Source organism: Nymphalis io, chromosome 15 (genome assembly GCF_905147045.1).
Source record: "Nymphalis io chromosome 15, ilAglIoxx1.1, whole genome shotgun sequence".
Lineage (NCBI taxonomy): Eukaryota > Metazoa > Arthropoda > Insecta > Lepidoptera > Nymphalidae > Nymphalis > Nymphalis io.
In genome coordinates this window covers 7,617,224-7,635,583 of record NC_065902.1, presented here as the reverse complement: position 1 = coordinate 7,635,583, position 18,360 = coordinate 7,617,224, and the positions used below count along the sequence as shown (strand labels likewise).

General features: G+C 31.4%; 2 protein-coding genes across 2 annotated transcripts; one reads left to right on the top strand and one right to left on the bottom strand.

The window, feature by feature from the left end:
- Positions 1 to 478: 478 nt before the first annotated feature.
- On the bottom strand, positions 479 to 8,058 carry LOC126773691 (serine protease persephone-like). Its single transcript, XM_050494769.1, has 10 exons — positions 7,703 to 8,058; positions 7,550 to 7,628; positions 6,707 to 6,855; positions 6,443 to 6,481; positions 6,005 to 6,096; positions 5,066 to 5,175; positions 3,866 to 4,009; positions 2,679 to 2,794; positions 1,951 to 2,112; positions 479 to 1,654 (listed from the first exon to the last, which is right to left on the bottom strand). Exons 1-10 carry the CDS (start codon positions 7,758 to 7,760, stop codon positions 1,488 to 1,490), a joined length of 1,116 nt encoding a protein of 371 aa, XP_050350726.1. The 5' UTR covers positions 7,761 to 8,058; the 3' UTR covers positions 479 to 1,487.
- A 2,741-nt stretch (positions 8,059 to 10,799) lies between these two features.
- LOC126773688 (aryl hydrocarbon receptor nuclear translocator-like protein 1) lies at positions 10,800 to 16,363 on the top strand. The gene has a single exon (XM_050494764.1). The coding sequence runs from the start codon at positions 11,060 to 11,062 to the stop codon at positions 12,620 to 12,622; it is 1,563 nt and encodes a 520-aa protein (XP_050350721.1). The 5' UTR covers positions 10,800 to 11,059; the 3' UTR covers positions 12,623 to 16,363.
- Positions 16,364 to 18,360: the final 1,997 nt, after the last annotated feature.

The following is an 18,360-nucleotide window of genomic DNA, read 5'->3' as shown; positions in this document are numbered from 1 at the left end:
AATTATAAAACCTATAAGATAAAATTTGATATGTAAGATAGCTTAAGATACGATGGGTTTGACATGCCGCAAGGATAGCGCAAAGTCGTTTTGACTTAATTTTTTATTTATCTGTTTTAACTTATTTTTAATGCAATCGTTGTCGGGAATTGTTGCATTCAGCTAAATAAGCTGTTATTTTAAATAATCTGAATATCCTATTATATTTTCGTTGAATTTGCGTATCACATAAAAAAATAGACTGCAAGTTTTGCAAAATATGAAAAAATATTCAGTGCAATATCGTTACGTGAAATCTTATACATCGAAAAACACTTCATTTTAGAGACCATGCAATCAAGCATACTTAGATCTATTATAAACTAGTGTTCGCCCACGGCTTCGCTCAACAAAATAAATAGTAAATCAAGTAAAAGGGATATAGCGGAGGGTTATACCTGATAGTTGCGGATATAGGTGGGCACGATGATAAATCAAATTAAAAAAGTATAAATATTTATTCACATTTCACAATACATTCGGCATCTTCGGTATATATATAAAAATATGCTAAGACAAAAAATATTAAAATCACAGTATTACTAAAAATAGAGAGCTTCGTTTATCTACATTGACTAGTGTTATGCACCATATGAGTTAAAACAATTTTGAATATATTCAATATATTACGGCTTATTGATAAACATAGAATAAAATAACCATTATTTAAGAAAAATAAAACGTTATTGGTTTTTAAGCAAATATTTATAGAGATAGGTACTAACGTGCCACATTTTGCTACTATGACGTCACAAGAGCAATTTAATATTAGGAATTTACAATACATCAAATGTCTGTACTTTTTGTTTCAGATAAATTAATCGGCTTTATAAAAATTTAACGGACAAATCATGCTATAATTCGGGAACTGGTGTGCAAATTTCCATAAATATTGCTTATTTGGCAGACATTGTCAATAGTGCCATCAAAAACATAAAAGCCCAGACCAGAAGCATCTCCAATGGTAAAGCTGCATTGTCAAATTTGTATAAAAAAAGGGTACTATTATACAGTACATTACTCATGTCTATTTCTGACGATGTCAAAGGCTTCAGAATCTTTCTAAAAATGACGAAAATAGTAGGGAAATATGTCAAGGGCTCCAACTTTTGTACTAATATATTTTTATGATATAATAAAGTTAATATAAATTGCTCACTTGACAGATCTGAATTGTGAAGGATCTCGGAAAAATCTGCCAGTATGTGGACTCTGCGTTGTCAAATAACTGCGCTTTGAAAGAAGGCGTAATATATTATGTGTCGAGTCGTCCCAAAAGACAATGAATTAAGTGGGATTTGGGAATTATAGGCGTCACCTGATATACCGATTCCTAGATACGAAATTGTGCATCGTACAAGTACACATAAATGTATAGTTAAATTCTCTATTACATTTTACCACTAAGTGTCCATAATATTATTAAGAAAGCGAATCTGGTCGAGTTGTCAGTTAGTGGCCGGCCAGACGATGCTCTCGATCCAGTCGAGGTAGTGCGAGATGCGCGTGTACACGCCGGGCACGGGCGAGCCGCAGCCGCGACCGAACGACGTGATGCCCACGAGCCGGTACTGCCCGTCGCGCTCCGTCAGCCCCTGCAGCGGGCCGCCCGAGTCTCCCTGAAACGTCAACACGCGTGTCACAGTCACGTATACGTATACGTGTTCTTGAGCATGTAGTAAATACTAACACTTCTCACAAATGCACCCTTCAGTATCGCACTATTCATTTTTCGTAAACCGTTCTCGCCAATGCGCTCCGATATTTAAGAAGACTTTTTTTTTTATATTTTTACGTAACCGAAGAAATTTTTGAAAATACATGACTATAGTTAGTTTACTCTTAAACAACATAAATTATTTTATTCGATTACCGTTTTTGTCTATATTGAGTTAAAGTTATAATGTATACGTGCCTGGCAAGTATCGCGCAGTCCTTGAGGGTCTCCCGCGCAGATCTGTTCTTCGGAAATACCCACGGGCAGTTTCCGCCAGTTAGTATAAGATTCACCACATTTAGCTCTTGGTACAACTGTCACGTTAGCTTTCAACAATATTGTACTTTTGATGTCTCCTGTGAATTTGATAACATGATCATTAATACAAAATTGCCTTTTTTCTCTTGTCTTTGGTATTAGATTTATCGAGAACTCCTTGCGTTTCAATGTTTTGCAAAGGACTAAAAGAAAGCAAAGAGATGGCATAGTGTGGGTAAGTGATTCCAATATTTCTATAGAGGAAGGGATGAGAATGCCTTTTCCTTATCCTTGTTCTTAAATGTATGTATTCTAACAAGATTGGACTATATTTTTTAGATGATTGTCTCAAATCTATGCATAGTGAGCGTGTTGAACATGCTTAATTTATATTAATAGCTTTAGTCCGCGGCCACGCTTGCGGGGGAGGGGAGCGGGGTAGGTGTTAAGTCAGGGTATAAACTAGCTCTATTGTAAATCTCATTTCCTTCTTCACAAACTTATGGTGACTACTTACTATCAGGTTATAGTTCATCGATTGTCTTTCCTATTACAAATTTAAATGACATTGTTTGTCCAAATTCAAATGAATATTTTTCTACAATATATACTGGCAATAATTGCCAGTTAACACAATTACGAGGTAACCTATTAGTGAACTTACTTGTGGTACTAGTTTTACCCCAACCGGTGATCGTTAGTGGTACTCTAGGATTATCATTTTTAGTATACAGGCATACAGGGTTTAAATTCGTTGAAAACTGTGCCGGACTTTCTAACCTGAAAATAATAAGACTATAGCAGAAATTGTTATTCAAAAGCAAGAACGTTATTAAAATGATTTTTTTTTATAGATGAGAAGAGTTGTCCTTTTTTTTCTTTCTTTTATTACTTGCTGCTGCTGCTTATCCATGCCTGTTTATAGCATGTTCACGTGAAAGTCATGCCAAAGATATCGTCGTACTAGCAAATGGAAATACTACAACTAATGTAGTATATGAGGACATTATAATAATTCAATGTGTCCATCTTTAATAACTAGAATAATAATAATAATGTAATCGTAATGATATCATAAATACGAAAAGTTGCATGTTCAGCGGCATAGCTTGCTATTGTTGGGCACTGTATCAAAATTTGAGGGGAACTTTTATTTTTTTTAAACTTTCCCTTAAAATTTATTTTTCAAATGTGTATAATATTTTCAATTTTTTCCCGGTAGTGTACGGTGTAGAGTACGGTCTTAAGAGTTCCAGTGTGATTTTGGGCCCGTATCTTTGATACAGCTGATACAGGTAGTTACGGCCCCGTGTGTGTTATGAATATTTGTTACTTTTTCACGCTTTATCACAGCTAAAATATGACATAATTAACATATATTGGCCTTTTTATTCCGTTTAACTGGATTTTCGATTATGACGCGGGCGAAGCCGTACTCCAAGCACTATGATACCAATATATGTACATTTTCATATTTACTTGTAGTAAAAGTTTTACCCCAACCGGTGATCGTTAGTGGTGCTCTACGATTATCATTTTTAGTATACAGGCATACAGGGTATTAATTTTTCTTGATGTTAATGGACAAAATATAAAATAAATGGCGGTGTGTCAAATAAGGTCTAAGATTTGTTTGATTGTTTTTTTTTTTTTGGAAAGAGATTAGATCGGGATTCGAGATTCGCGTATTCATTGTTTATTAATAGTGATATTATTTGAACTGAACTGATTCTTTTTTCGTTGGACATTTACGAATGCATAAATGGAATGACCGCTTCTGATACAGATAACTTTCCTTTGTAAAGATATTATATATTAGATAAACTTTCAGCTTTCAAAGCTTAGTTGTACCTCAGTAACGCCAAATCGTGGTATTTTGTACGCCTCTTGTATGACGGGTGTGTTATAATTTCACTTATTCTACCATCTGTCTCGTCGCTCCACTGTCTATCACCAATTTCTATTGTTCCCATGCGAGCTATACTCGGCTTCACTCTATGAAAAATAAAAATAACAAGTATTATAAAAACTCAAAAGACAGGATATACAGTTAAACATATGTATATTAGAAGCGAAACAAAAAAACTTTTTCAATACTACGACTATTAATATGTGGCCTTACTTACAAATGTTGCTTAGCGACTGTTTTTTGTCAGAAAATTCTCAGTAGCAGCCCAGTGTCTGGAAGTTGGAAGTGTATACACTCCCGTGCCTAGGAAAGCACTTAAAGCCGTTGGTCCTCCGCCTGAACTATTTTCGATCGTGTCGGATTGCCGTCCCACCGGATTATGAGAGTCAGGGAACAGAGCGTGCACCTGTGTTTGCGCACACACTTGTGCACTATAATCTCTCCTGCGCAGTTGGCTAATCTCTCTTGAGATATGCCGCCGTGGCCTAAAAATATACTTTATTCAAGTAAACCTCGCTAATTCCCTACTTTACCCAAGTTTCGGAATGTAGATTTTACTGAGAAGAATCGGCAAGAAAATTAGTAGTAGCTCTCTTTCAACAATGAAATAGCAAAGCGAGGTTTTTACCTTTAACGTAAATATATTATCAAAGAAAAAGGGTGCCCCGTTTTTGTGGAGCGTGTTTGGGTGAATGCAATGTGGAAATTGTTATTGGACTGAAGTAAAGCCTTGATCTTAGCTGTTACGCCTCTCTCGTAGGCTTCGCTGATAGAAAATGCTACAAGATGTTTTCTAGGTTTTTACAATCATCGCTTCCTTCCATTTCCTTTCATTGATTGGGGAAGAGGCTTCCTACCAAAAGAGCATTATATATAGACCAGGAAATAGGGGAAATTATTCCCGAATCGCGATCGAGTTATTTTTGTGATACGTCAGGATTAGGAGAATCTACAAGTTAAATATTTGAATTGTTGTATATATAACAGCATCGTGTGAAAACATACACGTGTCTAATGACATTCTATCACAACTATCGGTGCATCATCCGCAATAAAGTAGCGTTGAAGAATAATATCCAAATTTTCTTATGAGACTGGGAGGTCAAAGTCTCAAAGTAGTATAATTACAGGGCATTACTTACTGATCCAAGGTGTCCACGCAGTGAGCAGCTGTAAGGACGAATGTTCGCGATACTAACGACCCGCCGCACAGAAAGTCGTAGCCATCAGTTCGTTCATACCCTAGCGCCACCTGTAACGTCACGGACATGTTTATTAGTTTTCAAAAACTTGTTAGCAGTTATGTTAAATTAATGTTTTTTACAGAGCCAATTTTTATGGGCGGCGGAGACAATAAAAGGTTACTCGTAAGCCGCCTTAGATTTTATACCATGCGATTTGCTATTTAATAACTCTGCTATGTTATGCACAACAAACATTTAATATTTAAAAATATTATTATTATGTATATATAGAAAGCAGTTAAGTGAGCAAAAGTCATTGGAGAAACACAAATAAAATTCGCATTGCAATAAATAACGTTGAAATTGAATTATTTTAAAAATTATTAAAAATAAAACTATTTCATAAAAATTAAATGACGCAACAAAATACGAATATTATTGAGATGATCATAAATTATCAATTAAGGTCAATGAATTATCTTTATTGATTAACAGGAAAACTTGTGTTGTTATGAGTCATACTTGAAAAAACCCACACATTATTCTGTTAAATTTCCTAAATCAGTGAATAATAACCTTGATTTGTATAATTTGATAAATTAACTATATAAAAATAAAAAAATATATAATTATTACATTAGTTGTAAATTTTTTTTGATTTGATTAAATTTAAATGAATAAGTGATCCATCATTTACTATTATATAAATATATATAATGAACATTTAATAATTATAATAAATTAATTAAATATAATTAATAGCTTTTAACCCATTGATTAATAATGCAACATGTTTTAATAATTAAGTTTTAACCTAAGAATAAATTTCCAGGAATTAATATTATATCTGTTATATTTATAATAATATAATATATTACAGGAAAATGATGGTATTACCATGTGTGGAAATTCCCCAAGTGATACAGTTTCGCCACCAATTATATGTAAGCCCAATGGGGGCAAGCTTGTCTCCACTATCTTCTGGCATTCTGTAAAACAAAATATTGAAACAATCTTAAAAAAAATAATTTTTTAGAATTTAGTTTCAAAGATAGACACTTCTACACTAATTCTTCAAAAATAAAATATTAAATAAATTTAATATTTGAAAAGTTAAAAGTTATAAATGTTTTAGGGCATATACTTAAGACTTGAGATATAATACATTTAAACAAATTGTGTACTTTTTGAATTGCCATTGTATTTAAATCTGAGTTGTAAAGCTATATATAATTAATTTGTAACTGAAATTAAAAATGTGAGTGTTTTGTTAGTAGGAACTCAACAAATCAGTTAGTTATATGATGTATTCTAACAAATCAAATATAAACAAACCTTTATCTGCAATTCTTAGAGAGCGTGTATTTGTATCACCTGTAAAATAATGTTTTTGGTAAGTATTTTATTTCATTTTAATATAAATATTGAATGCGTAGAATTGACATGTATTAAGCAAAAAAACAAGAGTAAATGTAAAGATTGTAATTGATAAAGTGATTTTAAGAGGTAAATAAGGTAAGTAGATGGGTATACAGAATTGTATGAAATTAGAGTTTGAATACTTAGTTTAAATTACTCTGTAATTTTTTATTCGTATACCAAATTTATCAGCCGTTGGGTCTGGTCGGACAGTAGGTCTTTTTGTTGGTTTTGGTATAACATAATTTGTAGTCGGGCAACACACGATTTCCATATCTTTATAAAAACCACATCTTCTAAAAGGATGGTTTCCAGATTGTTGGATTATTCTGAAAAATAAACATTTCATACATTATGACATGTTTTTTCTTTTATTGGTAAGTTTAAAAATATAGCAGTACAGTAACGAAATAAGTACTCTTATAACTTGTGTTATTGTTTATAATTATGTGTATATAACATATATTTAACCGCAAAACTGTAACGACTATTAGTTTATAATAAAACTAAGCAAAATTTGAACTGTAAAAAAAATTGTAAACAGAAAATTATATTTTCAATGAAACATAAAATTTCAATAGTTTCTTCTCTTCGTCATCTTTTATATGAGGTTATTTAGGTAAGGTTAGTGTGTTCATAATTTAACTCAAACTAGCAATTTCTATTATAAGCAATATGCACCGTTTCTAATTTTTCAACTCATAATCTAGCTAGACTTATGAAACTAACAGTCCTTACAATTATATGGTAACAAATACAAAGGGAAAGCCTTGAATATATATTTTATTTATTTTTATATATTTTCTATATATATTTTATTACTTTAATCATATCAATAAGCAAAATAACATCATATATAAAATTGTAATAACTACATATCCTTGTAGACTTGGAGTATTTTAAAATATATTATAATTAACTATTTAATATTAGTTATTTTTGCATGCACTTATTTGTAATTTATATTGTCTAATTAAAACAATTAAATTATATATATATAAAGGTTATCATTTAGTCACTGACCTTATTGCTACCTCACAATCTATCACAGATTTGCACAGTCCTTCTTCAACATCATCGTTAGGTATGCACTTATCACCAACTGAACATAAAAAGACAAATAATTTAAAGTTGTACACTGAAATTCTAAAAAAGTATGAATAAAGCAAATAATACCTTCTCCGGCGATGATGATTTCGAATAATAAGAACAAGAAAAATTTTTTTAGCCACATTTTCGTAACAGTTGAGAGTCACTAATTCGATTTTCCTCAATTGAGATTTGAGACGAAATATATATGTTAGAACATACTTAACGAAACCGGTTTGCTTGATAATAACACGTATATATGCTTAAAAAAATAATTTAATGCTACTGCTATTTATAAACTGTTAGATATAAGTTACAGATTAGATTTTTTTTTAAATAAAAAGTACTCTCGACTATTTTTGAGTATTTAAGCTCGTAACGTATTTACTAATTTTAAAATACGTGATTACCAATCAAAACTATACCAAACCGTTTATTAAATACTAAACTTATAAAATGATTCCAATCTTGTTTTGATTTAAGAAATGTCATTGTCAAAAGAATCGATTTTTAAAGTGTCTTAATCCGAGACATAGGTATAGACTTAATACTCTGTCATTATAAAATGTAAAATGAAGTGAGTAGTACTTACAGAATATTTAATTTTGTAATGATATAGCCCAACTAGGCATTTTATATTAAAAATAATGTTTTCTTTAGTGTAGATTTGTTTACTTAAAAGTATTTCTATGCTTCGGAGTTTCTTGAGCTTAATATTGCAATCGATTTTTAAGTAATGTAATACTTAAAAATCGATTAAAATATTGGCTAGATGAGCATTTTTGTGTACATGTTTTATATCGATAACGATGAAAGCTCAGATCAACAAATCAATCACTGCGTTTCATATTTCGTGGTTTATTAAAAGAGCCCTTAAGACTCCAATGCGTATTAGGTACATGAGAGTACCATTATAATAAAATATAAGTTAACTTACAATGTACAAGAAAAATAAATACAAATGGCATATTAACCATACTCGTGTTATATCGTTTCACTTTTTCCACTAAGTATATCAAAGTACAAAAAATTATAAATCAACGTAAAACAATTCAAGCTTTGTCCATTACCATGGTAAATAAAATCACTTTGAATCTATAATTCTATAGAAATAAGCAACTTTGACACTGATATAATTGGTCACCGATATCAATTGACGCGATATTATTGGTCGAGATCTTGAATAGTTTATTATACTCACTATAGATTCGAGACAAAATTGCGTTTTCAATGTCCGCAAAGTTGAAATCGGAACTTCGAAAGTTAAATTAATGTGGTTATAACTAGTTAAGAGTGGAATAATGTTGTATTATAAATAAAAGTAAATTAATCATAAACGATTTATAGTGCGTAATACAGCAGAACCTTTAGAAAATCTCATGTAATTTGTAAATCTACGGTTTGTTTACCTTTACTCCTACTCCGATAAGAATAGGGTATATAGCATGTTTTTTAAGTATTTTTAATACATTTTTAGTATTGCAAACCATTAAAAATTGGAATCGAAAAAATGTTTATTATGGAAAAGGCACATTCTAAGATATTTTCTTAAAAGAGATTTAATTTTTATAAATTATATTTTTTATAATACATACTTTTCGCAGTTATATGCCATAGCAATAATATAATTTAAATAATAATAATAACATTACAAAAATAATATTCTGTTAAGAATATAACCTGAATTTGGCAACCTTCGTCAAGTCCTCAAGTCGTCTATACCGCAATGTTTGAAGACGAAAGTCTTCAACCAATGCGTCTTACCTGCCATGACATACGGTGCCGAAACGTGGACACTAACTGCGGGACTAGTCCACAAATTCAAAGTCGCTCAGCGTGCTATGGAGCGAGCTATGCTCGGAGTATCTTTGAAGGATAAGATCAGAAATGAGATTATCCGGAAAAGAACCGGAGTCACCGACATAGCTTGCAAAATTAGCAGGCTGAAGTGGCAGTGGGCTGGTCACGTATGTCGTAGGACCGATGGCCGTTGGAGCAGACGAGTCCTAGAGTGGAGACCGCGAATCGGCAAGCGCAGCGTAGGGCGCCCTCCAGCCAGGTGGACCGACGACCTTAAGAAGGTGGCGGGCACCAACTGGATGCGAAGGCGGAGGACAGGGAGCTTTGGCGCACCTTGGGAGAGGCCTATGTTCAGCAGTGGACAACGATTGGCTGTTGATTGATTGATAAGAATATATATCTCGACTGAGATCTATCATATGTTGTAGGAACAACAAAATTATGATGTGTAAAAAAGGATGGTCCAAATAAATATGGTTAACGTATAGTTTGCTACTATAAATAAAACTCTTGTTAATTAAAGCCAAGTTATCTTTTGGTTTGGTCATTAAATACTGGCCACGCAGATACTCCAAGGCACATGGGAATCAGAAATTAAGAAGAAATTATATATATTATAGAAACGGTCCTATAAAAAAATTAAAATCTACGTTTGTTGTCGATTCATAAATCAAGCCTATTTTAATTTGTAAGCATTTTATAATATTTTATCTGTTATAAATGTAATCTGTAGTTCGTTTAGTTGAATAACCGTAGACAGAGAAACTAATTGTTTTTCTGTCTACGTGAATAACTGACAGAAGAAATGACTTTAATGAGGGTTACCTACATCAGAGGTTTCCCTATAAACTCTGAATATTATTCTAAAATAAGATTTTAAGGAAATAATAACCATAAAAACCTACGTTTTTTAATAACCTTTGTGAAAAAAATGTATTACTTTTATTTTGTTAAATAATATACACTTATATTACAAATATTTTTATTATGACATTTGTACTATCTCATTTAAAATATATTTTTTTTAATAAAAAGTATAAATTGTGTTTCTTTAAAGAGCTTTTTAGGGGTAAAAATATGTTTAGGACTTAGTTTAATTATATATTTAAATTAATGGTCATCTTAATTTAAGGAGAATATTTATTTATATTAAAATGTTAAGTTATCAGATTTCTGCCATTTATATCATATTTAATCATCAATCAAAATTGCTTCAAATTACTAACGCAATCTTCATTCCAGAAAAAATTAAAACTTCACTTCTTGAATTCCCTGCATTTTTCAAAATATTAGTTGAGAGTTAAAAGATTTTTTCATCACTTTTAGGGGTAAAAAATCTAAGTGCTGGCGACACTGTCTTTTCCAGTCAAAGCTATTATACTGTTTAGTGCAGAGAGGTGTAGTGTATACTGTATAATTGTAAACCGAAAAATTACATTGTGAACATTAAATATTTCATTTAAAAAAAGGTTAAATTTTAATATATTAATTAAAAATCATCACGAAACCTATGTGTAATTTTATGTGTGTTAATTAGTTTAATTATTGACAATGTAGCGATGTTATTCTTATATTTATAAATAAATATGTATTTTGAGTGTTGATGAGTGACTTTTAAACAAGGACACTTGTGATTAGTTGATAATGATGGAATCTCCCGGGCCAGCTACTACACGTCTAGGAGTCCATGCTGCTGTGGCTAATCAGGTAGGGCTAACCAGTCCAGATTTTGGAATGGCAGTCTCTGTTCCTCAGACTTTTGATTTACAAAATGTAAGTTGTGGTGATTCTTCGTCGGATGCACACTCGCCTGATTTACCAATTACTAAAGCAAGCGATCGGCAATCTCGCATTAATGCTGAAAAACATCGGAGAAGTCAGTTTAATTCTCAAATTGCTCAAATGATGTCCTTACTTTCTGATGTAGTACATTCACAACGAAAAGTTGACAAGACTAGCGTTTTACGCCTTGCAGCTAACAAACTTCGAAATGAACATGTTTTTGGTGATACTATTAAATGTTGTCATGTTGAAACTTGGTCTCCAGCTGTATTAAAGATTTTTGACCTAATTGGGGGCTTTATGTTTGCTGTTACATGCAAAGGTCGTATATTCATTGTCTCTCCTAATGTTCAAGAGAAGTTAGGATATTGCCATATAGATCTACTAGGACAAGACATTTATAATTACATACACAACGAAGATAAAGAAATTCTTAGACAACATATTTATCCTTTAGAATTACAGACTGGTTGTAATGCTAATAAATTGTTCGAACAGCATCATAATTTTCATCTCAGAATAATGAGATCAGGTGCAAGGTCTGATCCTCCTAGATATGAACGTTGCAGGATAGATGGAATGATACGACGTTCTGATCGAGCCACAGCCAATGCTGTCCAAGATGAACAGACCATTAGAAGACAGAGAGTAAGACACCATCGTACATTTTCTTCAAGTGGAAATGATTATGTGTTTATAGGAATGGTACATGTTTTATCAAATAGCTTGCCTGCTAGACTTGTGCCACCTACTGCATACTCAGAATATTGGACAAGGCACTTAATTGATGGTCGCATAGTGCAATGTGATCAGAGTATTTCTCTAGCTGCTGGTTATATGACTGAAGAAGTTACAGGAACATCTGCCTTTGTATTTATGCATAAAGATGATGTCCGTTGGGTGATTTGTGTCTTGCGACAAATGTATGACCAAAGCCGAGAGTTTGGAGAATCATATTATAGACTTATGTCACGTTCAGGCCATTTTATTTACATGAGAACTAGAGGTTTCCTTGAAATTGACAAAGATACTAAGAAAGTACAAAGTTTTGTATGTGTCAACAGTGTTGTAGGAGAGGAATATGGTAGAAAAATGATGGAGGAAATGAAAAGAAAATATTCTGTGATGGTGGATACTGAAAGATCAGAGAATGAAAAAGAACTGGCCATTGATGAAGCTCCTGTTGAACATCCGAAGCGCTTAGAACGAATTGTAATGCACTTGGTGGAACCAGCAGTTAGTGAAAGTATTGAAGAATTAAAATTAATTGCTCCATCAAAGGAAAATATAATTTCTGCTATTAAAAATAGTGAACGAGTTGTTAAGGAAACTGGGGTAAGGTTTGATACTCGCAAAAGAAAAAAATCAGATAGCGATGACAACAGTGAATATTTAAAAAGGCATAGTGGACTTTCTGATCCTTAAGTGTGTATATTTGAAAAATGTTTTTTTGTTTGATTTAATATGTACAATTCATATAAATTTTTAAAATGCATTATTATCGTTGTAATATTTAAAACTAATTGACCTAAACATTTTAGATTATGAGAAGGCTTGAGTCAATTAGAATCTATGTGTGAGTACAAGTAGGGAGCTATTTGTAAAAATTTAGGTTATGAGTATTAATTTACATTTCTTATTATTGTGATTTCCAGATTTGTTTCATCTGCAGGCTTTGATGGTGGTATTGGAAAACTTTTTTATCATTATTATTTTAAATGTATGTGCCAAATGCCTGCAGAAGTATTTGAAAATCTTAAAGGTCTGAAATGCATTGTTGTCTGATATAAACAGGTTTACCACAACTTGGTTATCAATATCTTATCTGTTCATGATTGCAAGTTTTATCTTGTAATATTTATAAAACATAGACATATCACATATTTTCACTCTTTACATTCATCAAAGGTAAATTAATGAAAGTATGTATAAATATAAAGTATAAAGTATGTCTTTAAATATTTGGCCAAATTTTCGAATAGTACATACTAAATTTTCATGAGTGAAATCATCTTTGTCAAGATATATAAGGTCTTCAATATATTATTGTGGTTACTTGTAAAGTAATGATCATTTTATAGCTCCTCAGTTTAAATGTATATATTTTGGGTGCCTAATTATAGTCACAGTGGAAGTCTTTGATGCATTTTAATTAGTGTTTTATTAAACATCTCCGTTGTTTATAAAAACTGCATTGATTACTGTATCATTATTGATTAAAAAAGTGTAGGATAGGAGTATTGACTGATACCTTTTCTATTTTTATAAAATTTAGACAATTTATATGGTCAAATCTACAAAAAAAAACCAAGCACTGTGTTTTGTGCATGCCATTTTCATTAAATTATGTAATAAATTTCGCTAGTAAGATATATGATATTCTTCTAGAAAAATGACCATTTATGATAAAAAAATATGTTTTTACGCATTTAATCTTTATATCTTTAATTTTGACTAGATAGATCCTATTTGGGAAGTACAATGATCCAACAATCTGATTAAGGCCTTTTTTCTGTAATCAATAGAATTTATACAAAAGCAAATAATATATTGTAGTTCAATATGTCATGTCAGTTTTTCTTACTTCCAAAATAAAATGAACACTTACATAATTTTTATTGTGCAAATGTTTTTTTTTTAAATCATTGTGATATTACTTTTATGCTGAAAGAATCAACCGGTATCATCAGGTTGGAAAGAATAAAAAAATGGTGAATTTAAAATGGCAGGGTTTTGTAAAATGTTTAAGGATACAGGCCAATTCAATTGACAATACTTGTTTTGGTGTGGAGCAAGTTGTGCTGTAAGCAGGGTAAAAATAAGGCTAAGTATACATGGACAATGTAAATATTATTTTATAAGGTATTGGAAAAATGTTTTTAGAAACTGAATTGAAATTAGATCGGGTTGTACTGTTTTTCATTGGCAACAATATAGTAGCACATGTAATATTATTTGATATGTTATTTTTTACTCTAGGGCTTGGAGAAGGTCACTTTCCTAATTGATTTATAGAAGAAAAAATATCCAGCTAACTGAAACTTATTTCGTTATAGTAATATTTTTATGTAGCTACTAATAGAATAGACTTGAATTTCTAATACTACTAACACAGTAATATTGTGACAATAGTTGCATTGCTTTATTTTGAAATGAATTTTAGGGCCATTTCTATGTTTTTTAGAAGCTTTATTATAATTGAATATATTTCACTAAAATAGGCGGGAAGGCATTAAATCAGTAATAAATTCAATCACATCCTAACAATACAACTTCAGTTAAAACGGATACTACTACTAATAATAAGAATGAATTATATAGAAGACTAGCTAATTGTCCCGGCTTCGCACGGGTATAAGAAGAAAAATATATTTTGGAAAGGATTTGCGTAAAATCCATGCTTAGTGCGCGTCTACGTCGGGGAAGAAGTAACTGTGACTAATTTCAAGTCAATCAGGCACGTAGTTTAGGATTTAGTTTATTATATATATAAATAAACAAACAAATCTAAACATGAAATCAATCTTTCTGTGGCATTATATGCATATTTTTCTTTGTTAAATATTTTAGTACACCAAGTATTATGGTAATGAATATTCTTTTATGTATACAATTTTTTTTTAAATCTTTAATATCTACGGTTTTCGTTAACAAACATTTTGTTCTCATTCTTTTAATGCATCACTTGATATACATTCTTCCTTTTAGGCCATCAAACATCATAGTATTAAAAATATGTTGAGGAATGTTTTCTAGTTTTAAAGTTTTGGAACAGCTACGCAATGATAAATGGACAACGAGTTTTCGTTGTCCATTTATCATTGTGTCTATCACTATGAGTTTTCATAGTTGTACCATATTTACTAGAAAATCATAAATATAAAAACGGAGATAAACACGTAGTAGCTTTTACAAATGCATCAAATACTAGAGACCTTTATGTTTGTGAAGTAATATACATTTTTAATATGTTACAAATTAAAACGTAAATGTTATAATTCGAAGGCAACTTACTTTAGAGATAATTCTTTCTATGATCTGATTTTTATGTATATAGCGTTTGAGATTGAGTGCTTTTGCCTGTCCTATGTGCGTTAGAAAGTGATTCACATCGATTTATTTTACAATAATATGTCGATACACGCGCTTTTGCGCGTAAATATCTTAGGATAATTCTTCATTATTACATTATATAAAGTCAAATGTCTAAACCGAGTGAGACAATTTACTTTATACAATGGTTCAGCCATAATACAAAGGTAGTCGTCTTTCTCGGGGTCTCACTTGTATTTTGTAAATGTTGGTATGGGCATTTTAAGATTATTCATAATAAAATATATTGTATAAGTATCTGCTAACTATGTGTTTACATTTGCGCACTTTGTATGAATTGTATATAACTACATAATTATAAACAACTTGTTTACCAACTCCAACGTATGTTTGTACGGCATTAGTTCTACAATGTTTCTTTATGTGAACTTTATACTAAAGAATATCTAGAATGTTTGAATAATACTATGTTTGTATTGGTGTTTTAAATATGTAAACCTTATACGCACATACATGTCAAAACCCACATTTCTCTATATTTACATTATAAGCGATTAAATTACCTACGTAAAAAATGTGTTAAATGTAAATGCCGACCATACATTTATTGTGCCTAAGTGATAAGTGAAAGATATAAGAAAGATCTTGTATAAAACTACACATAGGTGTTATTGGTGTTTGCATGCGTCTCAATGTAGCTGATTTATTTTGTAAAACTTTGGCGGATAAGAAGTTATTTGCATTACTTATATTGTTATATGTGTGTAAGATATTGGTTGTGATAATTTTTCTGATATGTCGGTACAACGCATTCCTTGTTGATCCCAATTAAATATAGCACAGCAAATGAACTGAGAGCTATATAACTGTATATATTCAATATAGCTGTGTCACAATTGCGTTGCAATTTTACTGAAAATGATCAATGTTGATGTTTCGATAAGAATGACTGTAGTTAGTTTTAGTTGGGTTAACTTAATATTTCTTTTAAAATGCTATAAATAAATTGTGATGTTATACTTGTTTTGACCAAAAACGATACTTTACAATGATATTATTTTATGTATGTATCTAATAAAATATATGAAATTAAATGACTTATTTCTCTTTGTGGTTACTTTCATTCTTTAAAAAGCACGCTTTGATTTATTAACGTAAGTGGATGTTTAAAATCTATATGATAATTTATTCCGTCATCTTTAAAAGTTACAAATTCATTTAAACAACTGACGTTCATGACGTTTCAACCACTTGCAGTGTCCGTGGCTACAAATAGTAGTTTAATTCAAAATATTTAGGTGCCAGTAAAAACCTTTGAAATATAAAATAGTTCACTATATACATATTACTACAAAGATTGTATATAAAAAAAAACAAGTAAAGTACGATCTGTATTAGTTCCAACATTGTAACTTTTTTCAACATTTTCACTAAGCTACTTCGATAGGAATCCAGTTCTACAGGGCCATCTCGGTTCTATATTATAAATTGCGTTAGTATTTTCTTTAATTGTTTATAGTATTTATCACGAAAAAAAAACAAGTATGATTCAATGCTTTGAATATTAATAACCCAGGCACAACAGCTCAGTATCATGAATTATTAGTGGTAATTTGTCGGCTACAAATATGACTGCGACATAACTGTTACATCAATGAACGTACCTACCTCAATTGGTTGAATAGACTACCGCTATTGAAAGAGCGTTACATCACGACGGATAGTGAGTGACGCTCAGTCAGGGCCGCGGCGTCCCTGACCACGGTCAATGGCAGCGTTTGAAGGTGCCCTCCAAAAATGAGCGGCAACGTTTGCCGCATTCCTACCACCTGGCCCTGTAGACATGGTGTATACCATAAGCCCATTGAACTGTTATCCTTAAAAAATAGGATTTTGAAATGTATTTAAATTTTTATTTTGGCTATTATTTTCATATAAAACGTCGAACGAAACGTAGCCGTGGTTTTAAATATTTTTTAGTTAATTTACAAATATTTTGTTTTCTTTTAATTAATCAATCCAATGGAGCAAAAATAATCTTTCATATTTAAATTAAATTCCAACATTCATACTAATGTAGCTTAAAGAATAACTAAAGTTAGATTTAATGGCGTACCAGTGAACGCCCGAAAATATTTTAGTAGTTGTGTCAATGACCTCGCTGTTCGAAAAGGCTTGTTCATTTTTAACCATTCCATCGCTCTCAGCTCAGTGCAGGTAAAAAAATTAGGTCACCTTCAAAAATTTGGTTTGGGAAGTGTGAACATTGTGAAGTTACAGAATAAAATTACAATTTGTTACAGTAATAGGAACGGTACAACTTTGAGTTTGTGTTGATAAGTCTGCAAGTAGCAAACAAAACGTATCAACTTTCTAAATTTCATAGATTGGAATTGGAACTTGAATATACCTTAGAATGCGCCGCAAATACAAAATGTTATCTAGCATTTATAAGCTTTTTTCAAAAACACGTATGTTTGTTTTGGACGATCGACTTTTGTTAAACGTTGAATGTTATAAAGCAGGAATAAGCATGAAGAAGCAGTCTAGTCGTAGTTTTTAACTAATAACAAAATCAAACGCTGAATGTCATTACGACTAACTCTAATGAAATCTTTATATTTAAAATAATAGAACTTAGCCAAGAAATTAAATGAAGCCTATATTTTATGTTGACATTGACATTTTTGTTGTAATTAATAATTAAGATATTTTTTTTCAATGCCACCTCCTTAGGAAATAATAAAATATATCTATATATATACACAGCAAAATTATGCTTAAGTCGAGAATGAACGTTTGCGAATGGGGTCAGAGCCAGTTTTTTATTGCATTGCCAAAAATTAATTTATTGAAGTCGTTTGCGCGGTTATTGCGAGTAGTTGATAATTTCTACCAACCCGCATTGGAGCAGCGTGGTGGAATAAGCTCCAAACCTTCTCCTCAAAAAGGGGAGAGGAGGCCTTTAGCCCAGCAGTGGGACATTCACAGGCTGTTACGGTTACGGTTACGGATAATTAATATTTTAACCCTCGAATAGGTACTTACGAATATGTAGCTATAGAGGTTGATGTAACACTGTCCAGTATCGCCATTTCCTCGCATTATCT

What these genes read in the sequence shown, in the direction of transcription:
- LOC126773691 (XM_050494769.1), bottom strand. Translation starts at nt 7,760, where the DNA reads ATGTGGCTAAAAAAATTTTTCTTGTTCTTATTATTCGAAATCATCATC. An exon ending in TCTAAGAATTGCAGATAAAG is followed by an intron (nt 6,097 to 6,442) that starts GTTTGTTTATAT and finishes TTTGTTTTACAG; the next exon opens with AATGCCAGAAGATAGTGGAG. An exon ending in GGGTAAAACTAGTACCACAA is followed by an intron (nt 2,113 to 2,678) that starts GTAAGTTCACTA and finishes TCAAATTCACAG; the next exon opens with GAGACATCAAAAGTACAATA.
- LOC126773688 (XM_050494764.1), top strand. Translation starts at nt 11,060, where the DNA reads ATGATGGAATCTCCCGGGCCAGCTACTACACGTCTAGGAGTCCATGCT.